At 43.2% G+C, this 15964-nt stretch overlaps 1 protein-coding gene across 2 annotated transcripts; it reads right to left on the reverse strand.

The window, feature by feature from the left end:
- Positions 1 to 915: 915 nt before the first annotated feature.
- nubp2 (nucleotide binding protein 2 (MinD homolog, E. coli)) lies at positions 916 to 15964 on the reverse strand. Of its 2 annotated transcripts, none has more exons than XM_024008693.2 (7): positions 15855 to 15964; positions 15055 to 15173; positions 3557 to 3755; positions 3169 to 3326; positions 2809 to 2919; positions 2503 to 2572; positions 916 to 1262 (listed from the first exon to the last, which is right to left on the reverse strand). In XM_024008693.2, exons 1-7 carry the CDS (start codon positions 15868 to 15870, stop codon positions 1123 to 1125), a joined length of 813 nt encoding a protein of 270 aa, XP_023864461.1. In that variant the 5' UTR covers positions 15871 to 15964; the 3' UTR covers positions 916 to 1122. The 2 variants fall into 2 exon arrangements, with proteins under 2 accessions (XP_023864461.1, XP_023864462.1); XM_024008694.2 differs by having other exon boundaries at positions 15055 to 15170; positions 15855 to 15946.

Here is a 15964-nt window from a genome sequence, read left to right on the forward strand (position 1 = left end):
AAATTCTTTAAAACAATGTTTGGAGGCAGGTTATGGTAAAGAAATGAACATTAKATTTTTTGGCAACAGTTCTGGTGGACACCTGCAGTCGCATGCCAATTGCATACTCCAAACTTGAGACAACTGGCATTGTGTTGTGTGACAAAACTGTACATTTCAAAGTGGCCTTTTATTATCCCCTGTGTAATGATCATGCCGTTTAGTCAGTTTCTTGATATGGATTATCTTGGCAAAGGAGAAATGCTCACTAACAGGGATGTAAACAAATGTGAAATAAATAACCTTTTCGTGCTTTTGGAACATTTCTGGTATTTATTTTTTTCAGCTAATGAAACATGGGACCAACACTTTACATGTTGCGCTTATATTTCTGTCCAGTGTAATTAGAAATCCTTAAATGGATTGTTTTGTCTCTTTCTGTGATAAATTGTATGTTTGAATTCATGCTAGTTGCTGTAAAGCATCAGGAGAAATTTTGCCATACTTCCCAAAATGATCAAAGATTATTTTATTTAGAGAGGAAACACACCAGAGAAACTGACCGTGTACATAAACTAGCCTCTGACCCGAAGATCGGCTGTCAATTTCAGTTTACCGACAATCTTACATGAATCGCTGCCGTTCGTCAAAACCCAGAAGTTTATCACTAACAGACCGCTGTCACCCGCAGTTTTCAGCCGTTCGTCTTACTCGTATGCTCAAACATAGGATTTGGGTAATTAATTGGTGACTTGGCTGCTTAGAACGGAAAAATCTAATKATGTTAATTGAAGTTTGTCTATAGTGGAACAGAATTTAGTAATCGGATTTATGGCTGTCTAGACAGAGAATGTTCAGCGGTCTATTCGTTTACCATAACCTAAATGTCTGCTGGCAACCAGGTAGTGGTGAAGCGGATTGCACTCAGTTCTGCTCTCAATTAAACATCAGCGCACTTTATTAAAATTGTGAAGTATTACATGTGGGTAGATTTCTGAAGCTTACATACCAGTAGTATATGACAAGATAGATACAATTGTGCGTGCGTGTGATAATATATATATATATCAACATGATWWWWAAAAAAAAGGCTAAATACTACGATACTGTATTGCTATTGAATATGCAATGGGATTTGAATGCTCAGGGATTCTGTATGCTTGTTAGGAGGGTCTGTGCAATGCTGTTGATGGCACTGAAGGTGGCGCTGTCTGGGAATGTCTGGATGAAGTCTTTGCCCTCCTCTATACTGGTAGTGAGCAGAGGGTCCAGGGGCACAGAGCCTGAAATGGGAAACACACACACAATCTGAGGCCTTCGCAACCATTGAAAACAATATACACAACACTACAAGCAGCTAACACACTGGCCTACTTTAGAAAACACACTACGGTGTCTTTTGAGGTCAAAACTTGAAAAGATCAAATGCTGTTAACATTACATGCAAAGGCTGTGTTCACGCAAGCAGCCCAATTCGGATCTTTTGCCAATAATTGGTCTTTTGACCAACTGGATCAAATCTTTTGACAATAACCGCGAAATATCAGAATTGTCTGCCTGTGTAAACGCAGCCATAGTCTACTACATACGCCTGTCTACCCCAGGGCTCTCCAACCCTCTTCCTGGAGAGCTAGCCTCCTGTAGCTTTTCGCTCCAACCCCAGTTGTAAGCAACCTGATTCAGCTTATCAAGCAGCTAATTATTAGATTCAGGTGTGCTAGATTAGGGTTGGAGCGAAAACGTACAGGACGGTAGCTCTCCAGAAACAGGGTTGGAGACCCCTGGTCTAACCAGTAGTCTTCACACGGTCTACATTAGCCCATCAATGGCACACAGTTCTCTCAAAACCTCTCCATTCACAGCCATAGCAGTGCTGTAGTTGGCTGGGGACGGTGCTGCAGCCTTAAATATGGCTTCTCACCGCTCTGGGCATTAGATACATCAGCCGCTTCATTACTCACCGATTGGTTTCCACTCTTACAAAGCATATGGTCGTTGAGTGTTAATGGTGAAATGGCCATTAATATACCACTTAGATTGATCCCCTATCGCTTTGACTGAAATGTATCAGCTCTAACCCCCAAATCTTACAAGCACTCCACTGCAATGAAGACCAACCATTTTATCAGTGCAGCACTGCTGTAAAATGCCTGCTAAATGGCGACAAGCAGTTTCAGAGGGCTGGAGTCGGTTGGGTTAGAGTGACATCTAGTGGCTGTTCAATGAAATACACGTCATATCCCTAAAAGCCGATTCGGAGGCTCCGTACGGAGGGTGTGAAGAGCCACATTGTTTAACAATAGGGCTCCGTATAGCTCTGCATTGATATGATTGGTTGACGGTAGGTGAGGGCTGTACATCCTGTATAAACACAAACACACTTCCTTGACAACTTCCTTCACATAAACTCTGCGAAGTGCAAGATGTACGAATGCCCGGACTTCTGCAGAGGCCGCATCGCAGGAAATGCTGTACGGCCAATGCAGACGCGGGAATGACTTTTTTTTTTTATGTGGCTTTTACCCAAATATACTGATCCTGTCAACTTGGCCAGCTCCTCTCCTCCTCCCTTGGAGAAGATATTACTGCATTCCTGTAAGCAAACACATTATATTAGAATGGTCAGAACTGGCATATGCTGAGATTCTAATATGACAAAATAGTGACACTATACATTTTTAAAATGACACCGCTTCAGACTGACGATTGTGTCCAGTGAAATAATGCACATGAAGCTAATCTAAAACTAACCGGAGACCTGTTTGCAACAAGCACTGTATTCCAGCCCAGATGGCGTGTGTGAGTGTCCATGCATATCGGAGTACTCACAGAGCAGTGTGGACACACGAATCCACTCATGTTCTCTACAATCCCCAGGATGCGCAAGCCTGTCTTCTTACAGAACGTGATCTCTCTCCTGACGTCCCCCGTCGATACTGCCTGCACAGAATAACAGCATATCTAAGTACAATATAATGTAATTAATACAATGGATCAACCAGGGGGAGTACAAGTGCGCACTTCAGGAGAAGGGTCGATATTTATCAGAACAAAAGGTTTCCTGTTGCCAACATTTAAGACCAACCCCAGCGAAAGCTGCTTTGTTTCTCTTCTAGAGAGGAGGCTGATCACTGTTAAAACGTAGAAAGCAGGAGTTGACACAACTTCCAATCTTTCCTTGTGCTGTACCTGCGGTGTAGTGATCAGAATGGCTCCGTCCACTTTGTGCTGCTTCTTCAGGTTTTCCAGGACGGCCAGGTGCTCGTCTGACGTCCCCGGGGGGGTGTCCACCAGGAGCACGTCCAGTTCCCCCCACGCCACGTCAGACACAAACTGGCCAATCAGAGCTGGGACGTGACCATACGGCAGGTGGTGGGGGAGAGAGAGCCAGAGAACGTGAGAGGATATTGATGAGAAACCACAGTCCCACCCAGTAAGCCCCTACACTCATGTTGATCAAGGGGCGGTTTACTTCAAGCGTCTCAAAGGAGGAGTGCTGATCCTGTGATCTAAATTGTTTTATTTACTGTAGAAGCTCCACCTTGGCTTCTAATAGTCCGATGTAGACTGAGCATACCCGTTTTCTTTGGGCCCCTCCAGACAACTGCTTCGTCTGGGTCCTCCAGCAGGAAGCCTATGGACATGAGCGCCAGGCTCTTCTGGGCATCTGTGTAGACGGGCACCCAGCCCGAGTCACACTGGTGCACCTCTGGCTTGCCCACACTCAGCATGCGGGGGATACTGGGACCACACAGGTCCACGTCCAGGATCCCAACCTGATACACAGACACAGACAGACATGTAGGTACGTGTGAACATAGTTATGTGGGCTAAATATTCCACACAGGTCCAAAATACCAACCTGAGAAAAAGATACTGTACAGTCTCACACACATACATGGTTGGGCAGATAACTAGGAAATGTGTAATCAGTAACCGATACATTTACATGACAATAAAAGTAATTAGTAACAAAATCCACTTGATTACTCAAAATGAACAGCATAATCTGGTATTGGTATTTTATTAGTATCCCCATTAGCTGTTGTGAAAGCAGCAGCCACTCTTCCAGGGGGTGGGTGGGGGTGGGGGGGTAGCCCAAACTGTTCGGACGCTACAGACAGAAGTTGGGTAGACTGGCTGTACCGTCTTCAAACGGGTCCCAAGACGCTTGTGGGGTAGGTAGAGCAAAACAGAACACCATCGTGTCCATGAGTCTCATAATAGTTTGTAGGCTAAACCGTTCAGACGCTATAGACGATTTTATGAAAAGACCGATTTTCGGGATGTCTCATGGTCTGACAAACACCGCTCTAGCTCTGTCACCTTTCACTGCAGATGCAGAAGTGAAACATCGGCGGATGAGGTGGATTGAGACGCAGCCACTGCAAAATATATCTCTAYCTTAAACTGACACATTTTTAAGGGGATTTTTGTATTATGCAAATTTGATTTCCGCTGGGGGCGCGGACATCGACTCTGGGGGGATAGTACAGAACATTAATAAACAAGAACAGAACATACATTTATAACATCACACATAGCCTACATATCAATACACACACACAAAATATCTAGGTCAAATAGGGGAGAGGTGTTGTGCCGTGAGYTGTTGCTTTARKTGTTATTTTTTTAACCAGGTCTGCCGTTCATTTGAGCAATATGAGATGGAAGGCTCTATATAATACTGTACGCTTTCTTGAATTTGTTCTGGGTTTGGGGACTGTGAAAAGACCCCCGGTGGCATGTCTGGTGGGGTAAGTGTGTGTTTTAGAGCAGTGTGTAAGTTGACTATGCAAACAATTTGGAATTTTCAACACGTTTTATAGAAAAATTAGAAGCAATGCAGTCACTCTCTCCTCAACTCTTAGCCAAGGGAGACTGGCATGCATAATATTTATATTAGCCCTCTGATTACAATGAAGAGCATGATGGCTTTGTTTAAATGCCAGGTCATTGGTAAAAATAGAAAAYAYTAGAGGGCCTAGCAAGCTGCCCTGCGGTACACCACACCCTACATGTTTGACATTAGAGAGGCTTCCATTAAAGAAAACCCTCTGAMTTCTATTAGATAGATAACTCTGAATCAGCGATATGGCAGAGGCTGAAAAGCCATAAAACATAAGTRCTCAACAACAGGTTGTGGTCAATAATATGAAAGGCTGCACTTTAATCTAACAGTACAGCTCCCACAATCTTCTTATCAATTTCTTTCAACCAATCATCAGTCATTTGTGTKAGTGCAGTACATGTTGAGTGCCCTTTTCTATAAGCATGCTGAAAGTCTGTTGTCAATTTGTTTACAGAGAATTAGCATTGTATGTGGTCAAAAAACGTWTTCTAACAGTTTGCTAAGAGCTGGCAGCAAGCGGATAGGTCTGCTGTTAGCACCAGTAAAAGCCGCTTTATCACTCTTGGGTAGCGGAATGACTTTGGGTTCCCWTCAGGCCTGAGGACAAACACCTTCCTCTAAACACAGATTAAAGACATGATAGGAGTGACCATAGAGTCAGCWAGCATCCTCAGTAGCTTTCCATCTAAGTTGTCAATGCCAGGAGGTTTGTCATTATTGATCGATAACAATTTTTCTGCCTCTCCCACACTAACTTTACAAAATTCAAACTTACAATGCTTTTATTTTATGCATGAATATGATGGCTCACTGACTYTTAATTGTTGGCATTTCCTGCCTAAGTTTGCCCACTTTGCCAATGAAGTAATCGTTAAAATAATTGGCAACATCAAATGGTTTTGTGATGAATAAGCCATCTGAGTTGAATTTGTCTTTCTGTCCATAATTMKATTTAAAGTATTTTTTTTCTCTCATCATTCTTTATATAATTGATCTTGGCTTCATAATACTGTTTTCTTTTTGTTGAGTTTCTGCAGTAAGTCAGATGTGCAGCCAGACTTATTAGTCACTCCTTTTCCCCCCATCTCTCTCAAACATAGTTTTTCAATTCCTCATCAATCGATGGAGCCTTAACAGTTCTAAGAGTCTGTTTCTTAAGAGGTGCATGTTTATCGACAACTGGAAGAAGCAATTTCTGATGGATATAGCCACTATACTATGATCACAGCATCCAATGGATACGGTTACAGCTTTAGAACAAAGTTCAACAGTATTAGTAAAAATGTGATCAATACATGTGGATGATGTTGTTCCTGTAGTGTTTGTAAACACCCTGGTAGGTTGATTAATAAACTGAACCAGATTACAGGCACTAGTTACAGTGAGAAGCTTCCTCTTGAGCGGACAGCTTGATGAAAAACAGTCAATATTCAGGTCCCCAAGAAAGTAGACCTCTCTGTTTACATCCCATACCACATTAAGCCTTTCACACACATTATTAAGATACTGACGGTTAACACTTGGTGGCCTATAGCAACACCCCAAAATAATAGGCTTTAGATGAGGCGGGTAAACCAGCAACCACAGCACTTCAATAACACTTGACTTGTTTATTGTTTACTCCATGTGTAACTCTGTGTTGTCTGTTCACACTGCTATGCTTTATCTTGGCCAGGTCGCAGTTGCAAATGAGAACTTGTTCTCAACTAGCCTACCTGGTTAAATAAAGGTGAAATAAAAAATAAAATAAAAACACTTGACATGAAATCTTCTCTAAGCATTACAGGGATATGGCTCTGAATATACAGTACCAGTCAAAAGTATGGACACACCTACTCATTCAAGGGTTTTTCTTTATTTTGTACTATTTTCTACATTGTAGAATAATAGTGAAGACATCAAAACCATGAAATAACACATATGGAATCATGTAGTAACCAAAAAAGTATTAAACAAATCAAAATATATTTGATATTCTTCAAAGTAGCCACCCTTTGCCTTGATGAAAGCTTTGCACAATCTTGGCATTCTCTCAACCAGCTTTAAGAGGACTGTTTTTTCAACAGTCTTGAAGGAGTTCCCACATATGCTGAGCACTTGTTGGCTGCTTTTCCTTCACTCTGCAGTCCAACTCATCCCAAACAATCTCAATTGGGTTGAGGTRGGGTGATTGTGGAGGCCACGTCATCTGATGGTCAAATAGTCCTTACACAGCCTGGAGGTGTGTTTTTGGTCATTGTCCTGTTGGAAAAACAAATGATAGCCCCYCTAAGCGCAAACCAGATGGGATGGCGTATCACTACAGAATGCTGTGGTAGCCATGCTGGTTAAGGGTGCCTTGAATTCTAAATAAATCACTGACTGTCACCAGCAAAGCACCATCACACCTCCTCCTCCATGCTTCACGGTGGGAACCACACATGCAGAGCTCATCCGTTCACCTACTCTGCGTCTCACAAAGACAAAAATCTTACATTTTGACTCATTAGACCAAAGGACAGATTTCCACCGGTCTAATGTCCATTGCTTGTCTTTCTTGGTCCAAGCAAGTCTCTTCTTCTTATTGGTGTCCTTCAGTAGTGGTTTCTTTGCAGCAATTCAACCATGAAGGCCTGATTCACGCTTGATGGTTTTTGTGACTGSACTTGAAGAAACGTTCAAAGTTCTTGGAATTTTCCAGATTGACTGACCTTCATGTCTTAAAGTAATGATGGAATGTCATTTCTCTTTGCTTATTTGAGCTGTTCTTGCCATAATATGGACTTGGTCTTTTACCAAATAGGGCTATCTTCTGTATACCACCCCTACCTTGTCACAACAAAACTGATTGGCTCAAACGCATTATGAAGGAAAGAAATTCCACAAATTAACAAGGCACACCTGTTAATTGAAATGCATTCCAGGTCACTGCCCCATGAAGCTGGTTGAGAGAATGCCAAGAGTGTGCAAAGCTGTCATCAAGGCAAAGGGTGGCTACTTTGAAGAATCTCAAATATATTTTGATTTGTTTTAACACTTTCTTGGTTTGATGTCTTCAATATTATTCTACAAAACCCTGGAATGAGTAGGTGTCCAAACTTTTGACTCATACTGTGTCTATAACACCTCCCATAAGCATTTCTGTATCTTCTATAGCTGTAATGTCCTTTTATTGCTACTACTGTATCAAAGGAATTATCCAAGTGAGTCTCAGAAATGGCTAATATATGCATGTCATTTGATGTTAGAAATAAGTTTCATGAAATCAATAACTTGCTACGGCTACATACAATATATATATACAAAAGTATGTGGACACCCCTTCAAAATTTGTGGATTTGTCTATTTCAGCCACACTCGTTGCTGACAGGTGTATAAAAATCGAGCACACAGCCACGCAATCTCCATAAACAACATTGGCAGTAGAATGGTCTTACTGAAGAGCTCAGTGACTTTCAACGTGGCACCGTCATTGGATGCCACCTTCCAACAAGTCAGCAAATTTCTGCCCTGCTAGAGCTGCCCCAGCGGTTGGCCACACAAGCTCACAGAACCTGTCTCTTATACACATCTAGATGTGTATAAGAGACAGTCTGGAAGCAACGTCAGCACAAGAACTGTTCGTTGGGAGCTTCATGAAATGAGTTTCCATGGCAGAGCAGCCGCATACAGGCCTAAGATCACCATGCGCAATGCCAAGCGTCGGCTGGAGTGATGTAAAGCTCGCCGCCATTGGACTCTGGAGCAGTGGAAATGCGTTCTCTGGAGTAATGAATCACGCCTCACCATCTGGCAGTCCGCAGACAAATCTGGGTTTGSCGGATGCCAGGAGAACACTACCTGCCCCAATGCATAGTGCCAACTGTAAAGTTTGGTGGAGGAGGAATAATGGTCTGGGGATGTTTTGGTTCGGAGTAGGCCCCTTAGTTCCAGTGAAGCGAAATATTAATGCTACAACATTAAATGACATTCTAGACGATTCTGTGCTTCCAATTTTGTGGCAACAGTTTGGGGAAGGTCCTTTCCTGTTTCAGCATGACAATGCCCCAGTGCACAAAGCGAGGTCCATAAAGAAATGGTTTGTCGAGATCAATGTGGAGAAATTTGACTGGCCTGCACAGAGCCCTGACTTCAACCCCATCAAACACTTTTGGGATGAATTGGAACGCCGACTGCGAGCCAGGCCTAATCGCCTAACATCAGTGCCTGACCTCACTAATGCTCTTGTGGCTGAATGGAAGCAAGTCCCCGCCGCAATGTTCCAACATCTAGTGGAAAGCCTTCCCAGAGAAGTGAAGGCTGCTATAGCAGCAAAGGGAGAACCAACGGCATAGTAATGCCCATGATTTTGGAATGAGATGTTCGACGAGCAGGTCATGTACTGTATATTAATATGGGCTATTTTCAGCCCTTTCCTTCTCAGAGATAGACATAATATCAAAAAGAACAAAGCAAGATAAAAATATATATAATTCAGCAGTCCATTAATCAGTTGGTGTGTGTGTGTGTGTCCTTCCAATCTCATTACATTTAGCCAGCAACTGCTTCCTCAGTTTATGCTGCAGACCGATCAGTTCCCTCTCTAACTCTGCCCACCGAACTCACCAGCATCCTTGGGCTGGCTGCATCGTCTTGATACATTATTTTTTATTTTTTAAACATTAGTCATTTAGCAGGTGTTCTTATCCAGAGGGACTTACAGGAGCAATTAGGGTTAAGAGGGTTAACTTTCGGTTACTGGCGCAACGCTCTTAACCGCTAGTCTACAGTACCCGCCCCCTTAATGGCATCACTGCTAAAAAGTAAGATTCACTGTCAAGTTCCAGGAAAAGCTTTTCCAGCCCTCATTCTTGACTATGCAATTATAGGCCAACTATACACCCAGCTACCAAGCAGACTGAGGCCAGTAAAAGAGGAAATTGTCATTTGAATGTTTGACCCACCCTTAAAGCCCGGATCTGCGTTTGCTTTTCACAACAGAAGCCGACCACTGCTTGTATTGAGAGAGTTATGCTTTTTTTGGAATGAAAACATGGGGGTTTTCTGAGTAATCTTTCAAATTATTAGGACATGTAAACAGCTTATAAATCAGCATTCCAGCAGTGTAATTGATCTGCGCATATGCCAGAACCGGGTAGCGCGAGTGAAGTGATTTCGAAAAAACTGCAAGTATGCATCTTKGTTTTCACACATTTTGATTGACGATTTTCTGCATTTATCAAAGTCCCATCAGTAGTCTGATTTCAGATGTGTCCATGTAAACACGATAATTAGGGAAATCGTTCTTCTTGCAAAGCATGTAAACATTTTAAACAAACTATTATATTAACCTGACTATCCACAATAACCGCATTATTGTGTGTATGTAACAGTACTCATTGTAGATGTGGGATGATTTTGAAAGTCCTGAGACATGGATTGTGTATGTGTGCCATTCAGAGGGTGAATGGGCAAGACAAAAATTGTAAGTGCCTTTGAACAGGGTATGGTAGTAGGTGCAAGGCGCACCCGTTTGAGTGTCAAGAACTGCAACGTTGCAGTGTTTTTCATGCTCAACAGTTTCCCATGTGTATCAAGAATGGTCCACCACCCAAAAGAATCCAGCCAACTTGACAACTGTGAGAAGCTTTGGAGCCAACATGGGCCAGCAACCCTGTGGAACGCTTTCGACACCTTGTAGAATCCATGTCCCGACAAATTGAGGCTGTTCTGAAGGCAAAAGGAGGTGCAACTCAATATTAGGAAGATGTTCCTAATGTTTTGTACACTCAGTTTAAATACCTCATGAGCTTAGTTCAACGGTTATACACTAGTTGGTGGTTGAAGATATCCCTCTGGTGGTGTGGGGGCTGTGCCTTGGCAAAGTGAGTGGGGTTATATCCTGCCTGTTTGGATCGGATGGGGCCACAGTGTCTCCTGACCCCACCTGTCTCAGCCTCCAGTATTTATGCTGCAGTAGTTTATGTGTCGGGGTGCTAGGGTCAGTCTGTTATATCTGGAGTATTTCAACAGTGTCCTGTGTGAAATTAAGTATGCTCTCTCTAATTCTCTCTTTCTTTCTCTCTCAGGACTACCTGGCATGATGACTCCTTGCTGTTCCCAGTCCACCTGGCCGTGCTGCTGCTCCAGTTTCAACTGTTCTGCCTGCGGCTATGGAACCCTGACCTGTTCACCGGATGTGCTACCTGTCCCAGACCTGCTGTTTTCAACTCTCTAGAGACTGCAGGAGCGGTAGAGATACTCTTAATGATCGGCTATGAAAAGCCAACTGACATTTACTCCTGAGGTGCTTGGACCTGTTGCACCCTCGACAACTACTGTGATTATTATTATTTGACCATGCTGGTCATTTATGAACATTTGAACATCTTGCCATGTTCTGTTATAATCTTCCACCCGGCACAGCCAGAAGAGGACTGGCCACCCTCATAGCCTGGTTCCTCTCTAGGTTTCTTCCTAGGTTTTGGCCTTTCTAGGGAGTTTTTCCTAGCCACCGTGCTTCTACACCTGCATTGCTTGCTGTTTGGGGTTTTAGGCTGGGTTTCTGTACACACTTTGAGATATCAGCTTGATACAGGGTGAACGGAAAGGCTCTGGAGCAACGACCGCCCTTGCTGTCTCTGCCAGCCGGTTCCCCTCTCTCCACTGGGATTCTCTGCCTCTAACCTGTTAAGGGGCTGAGTCACTGCTTGCTGGTGCTCTTCATGCCGCCCTAGGAGGGTGCGTCACTTGAGTGGGTTGAGTTACTGACGTGATCTTCCTGTCTGGTTGGCGCCCCCCCTTGGTTTGTGCTGTGGTGGAGACCTTGTGGGCTATACTCGGCCTTGTCTCAGGATTGTAAGTTGTGGTTGAGGATTTCCCTCTAGTGGTGCGGGGCTGTGCTTTGGCAAAGTGGGTGGGGTTATTCCTTCCTGTTTGGCCCTGTCCGGGGGTTTCTTCGGATGGGGCCACAGTGTCTCCTGACCGCTCCTGTCTCAGCCTCCAGTATTTATGCTGCAGTAGTTTATGTGTCGGGGGGCTGGGGTCAGTTGGTTACCTGGAGTACTTCTCCTGTCTTTACCAGTGTCCTGTGTGAATTTAAGTATGCTCTCTCTAATTCTCTCGTCTCTCTTTCTCTCTGAGAACCTGAGCCCTAGGACCATACGTCAGACTACCGGGCATGATGACACCTTGCTCCCCAGTCCGCCTGCCTTGCTGCTATTCCAGTTTCAACTGTTCTGCCTGCGGTTATGGAACCCTACCTGTCCCAGACCTGCTGTTTTCAACTCTTAATGAATCGGCTATGAAAAGCCAACTGAGATTTATTCCTGATTATTATTTGACCATGCTTGTCATTTATGAACATTTTGAAAATCTTGGCTCTCTCTAATTTTCTCCTTCTCTCTTTCTTTCCTCGGAGGACCTGAGCCCTAGGACCATACGTCGGACTACCGGCCGTGGTGACTCTTGCGTCCCAGTCCGCCTGGCCTTGCTGCTATTCCAGTTTCAACTGTTCTGCCTGCGGTTATGGAACCCTACCTGTCCCAGACCTGCTGTTTTCAACTCTTAATGATCGGCTATGAAAAGCCAACTGAGATTTATTCCTGATTATTATTTGACCATGCTTGTCATTTATGAACATTTTGAAAATCTTGGCTCTCTCTAATTTTCTCCTTCTCCTCTTCTTTCTCTCGGAGGACCTGGGCCCTAGGACCATGCGTCGGGACTGCCGCCCGTGGTGACTCCTTGCTGTCCCCAGTCCGCCTGGCCTTGCTGCTATTCCAGTTTCAGCTGTTCTGCCTGCGGTTATGGAACCCCACCTGTCCCAGACCTGTTGTTTTTCAACTCTGATGATCGGCTATGAAAAGCCAACTGAAATTATTCATGCTTATTATTTGACCATGCTTGTCACTTATGAACATTTTTGAACATCTTGGCATAGTTCTGTTATAATCTCCACCCGGCACAGCCAGAAGAGGACTGGCCACCCCTCATAGCCTGGTTCCTCTCTAGGTTTCTTCCTAGGTTTTGGCCTTTCTAGGGAGTTTTTCCTAGCCACCGTGCTTCTACACCTGCATTACTAGCTGTTTGGGGTTTTAGGCTGGGTGTCTGTACAGCACTTCGAGATATTAGCTGATGTACGAAGGGCTATATAAAATAAAATTGATTGATTGATTGATGTAAGAAGGGCTATATAAATACATTTCATTTGGCTATCAGAATTGAAAGTGAGCTTGTTTTACTACAATGTTTAAACAACGTAAATGTAAACAAACACTGTATAGTGTCAAAACATGGTTAAAACTATAATTTTGATATCGTGGATGGTCAGTCCTTGCATCCATAGCTCTGTCTATGAATTTGAGAGCGGTTACATTTCTCCATCCCCATCCCTTAGCATTTCAGCAAAACAGGGGTGGGGAGAATGCTTTATTATTGTTTAAATTAAGGATTCTAGCTATTATCCATTTTTATGATATAGCCAATTTTGACTTTGTGGCTGTGGTAACTAGTGACAATCCTCTAGCTGCTACTACTGCCGGCAGACTCAGCAGACAGACAGCAGACCCAGCCAACACGACCCAGCAGACCCAGACAAAGTCACAAATAAAATGGCAAACGTTCTCCTGTTCAGAGCCGTGTTGACATTGTTGTCTTTATAATAAAATTAGCCTGCTAGCTACTTGCTATCTAACGTTAGCTGATAACATTTGTGTGATGTCCCGTGTGGCTCAGTTGGTAGAGCATGGCGCTTGCAACGCCAGGGTTGTGGGTTCATTCCCCACGGGGGGACCAGGATGAATATGTATGAACTTTCCAATTTGTAAGTCGCTCTGGATAAGAGCGTCTGCTAAATGACTTAAAATGTAAAATGTAAATGATGGACAATGTAGCTATAAGCAAACCTCTGCTAGCTAGCTTGCTCTTGTATTCAGACTGTTTTGTACTTACTATTAAAGGAGTCTACTCTAGCTAGCTACAAGGCATAAACCTCACGAGATGCCCTAATGCTTTGTTTCAACTAATGTTAGCTAGCCAGCTAAATCTAGATGTACAGATTGTTGACATGACAGTATGTATGGTTTGTTGTACCCCATTCATTGGTACAAATTGCTTTAGCGCCTATTGACAATAGGATCTTCTGACCGGGGGAGTTTTGTTAATAGCCCTGATGCTTGCTCTAAATATTAAAACACACATCGCTTGCAGTTCAGTTTTGGAAACAAAAGGAACGTATCTTTCATATCAGCGATAAATAATAATAGAAAAGGTTAAACTACTACACACCTTTAAAGGGTTAGGGTTCCCACATGGCCATATTACTGTGCTTCTTTACAGAAAACAGATGGAAGACTACCTGTGCTAATTAGCTATCTGCGTCTCCGAACACCTGTGTGTAAACAGAAGATGGACGCCACAAACGTGTTATCACWGAAAAATCCTATTGGCTGCAACTGTGTTAAAACCGGTCAGTCTGTACCTTAAGTGTGTATTTTGCGTTTGTGCAATTATTTTGATGTAATATGAAAGTAGAGGGATTTATGTTTCTAGAACCGTACCGCATTGAGAATCGATTCACGTTTAGATGAAGTATTTGGAGTGTTTTGGAACATGTAAGCTCCTTGGACTATAAGGAGTAATGTTAGGCTCCTTTAGTCCATTATTGGGTAGGTTTGTTGATGATAATGCTAGCTGGCTAGGTGGTTGCCAGGTAATGTTAGATAGCAAGTAGCTAGCAGGCTAACTTGATTATAAAGGCAACAATGTCAACACTGACCTGAACAGTTGGCCATTTATTTGTGACTTTGTCACTTGTCAGTGCGTGTTGGCTGTGTCTGCTATGTTTGAGTTTGGCAGCAGTAGTAGCAGCTAGAGACCTTCCACTTCCTCTCACTCCACTGGCTTCCAGAGCGAGGCACAACAAACGTTGTTCGAGTGGGTGGGATTTAGCGCAAAGACACATCTTTCCCCAGCACAGCGGCTATGGCTGGGCCAAATCCCCATGTTTTCGTTCAAACAATTTCTTCTCTCTCAAAACACAAGCGTCTTCCGTTGTGAAAAGCAACTGCGGATCTGGGCTTTAGCATAACAGAATGGAGCTGTGTTGATCCATCAAAAATGTCCATTTGATACAAAGACCCTGATGACATGTGTGATGATACACACACACACACACACACACACACACACACACACACACACACACACACACACACACACACACACACACAGAGAGAGAGAGATATGAATGTTTTGTCTCCCACCTTCTTGCCTGCGTGTCTTAGGGCCAGGGCTAGCTCTGTGGTGAGGGTGCTCTTGCCCACCCCTCCTTTTCCAGACAGGATCAACACCACATGTTGGACCTGGGCCAAGTTCCCACCTTCTGTGGAGAAACAAGTTAGTAAGTTAGTGAAATATATGGACATGAATGCATGAACAAATACACAGAGAGGGTGTGTTCAAGTCCTATTACTGTGAAAGCAGGTTATCACTCCATTTAGATATGGACATTTATGACATTTACTAATTAACGTTATATCCATTAAATCTCTAATTACTGTGTGTTCACTGACACTGAAAGATTCTAAGGACCAAGTCACGTTTTATCACTTGTTTCACACTGTTTAACTAGTCAAGTGAAAGTATTGCTTTGCCAGATAACGAATTGCACCATTAGCCTAACTTAGCAAAAATTCGACTTGAATGTAACTAGCAAGCTAACAGTAGCTACTGAACTTCAAGTCGAGTTTTGGCTAAGCACTGCCACCAGCCTTGCACATGACAGCTTCTCGAGCACATTAACCCACTTCCTATGAAGTCAAAAAGACAAAATTATAATTAAGTAATATGTATAAATWTTACGGTATCTAGCTAGCTATCGAACAGATTAGAGCTAGTTGTTAGCTAATTATCTAGACAGAAGCTAACGTTAGCAATGTGAAAACAACGTGACAGTTTCTCGTTCTGACAAAGGACAAGCTCATAATAGAAATATGCCTTATTTACAAAGAAGGAAGCTATTTACACATGCATATAAACTGGCAGCGTAATATTGTTTTCATACCATTGTTTTGTTCCATATTTGCTTTATATATCACTTTTTTGTTGTTGGAGTGTTCCGTATACTTCCGCACTTCGTCACAAGAGCACCAAATATCCAATAGAACGAATGGG

The sequence above is a fragment of the Salvelinus sp. IW2-2015 genome, linkage group LG18 (genome assembly GCF_002910315.2).
Source record: "Salvelinus sp. IW2-2015 linkage group LG18, ASM291031v2, whole genome shotgun sequence".
NCBI lineage: Eukaryota > Metazoa > Chordata > Actinopteri > Salmoniformes > Salmonidae > Salvelinus > Salvelinus sp. IW2-2015.

What these genes read in the sequence shown, in the direction of transcription:
- nubp2 (XM_024008693.2), bottom strand. An exon ending in GAGGGGCCCAAAGAAAACGG is followed by an intron (nt 3,327 to 3,556) that starts GTATGCTCAGTC and finishes GTCACGTCCCAG; the next exon opens with CTCTGATTGGCCAGTTTGTG. An exon ending in GACAGGATCAGTATATTTGG is followed by an intron (nt 1,263 to 2,502) that starts GTAAAAGCCACA and finishes TTCCCATTTCAG; the next exon opens with GCTCTGTGCCCCTGGACCCT.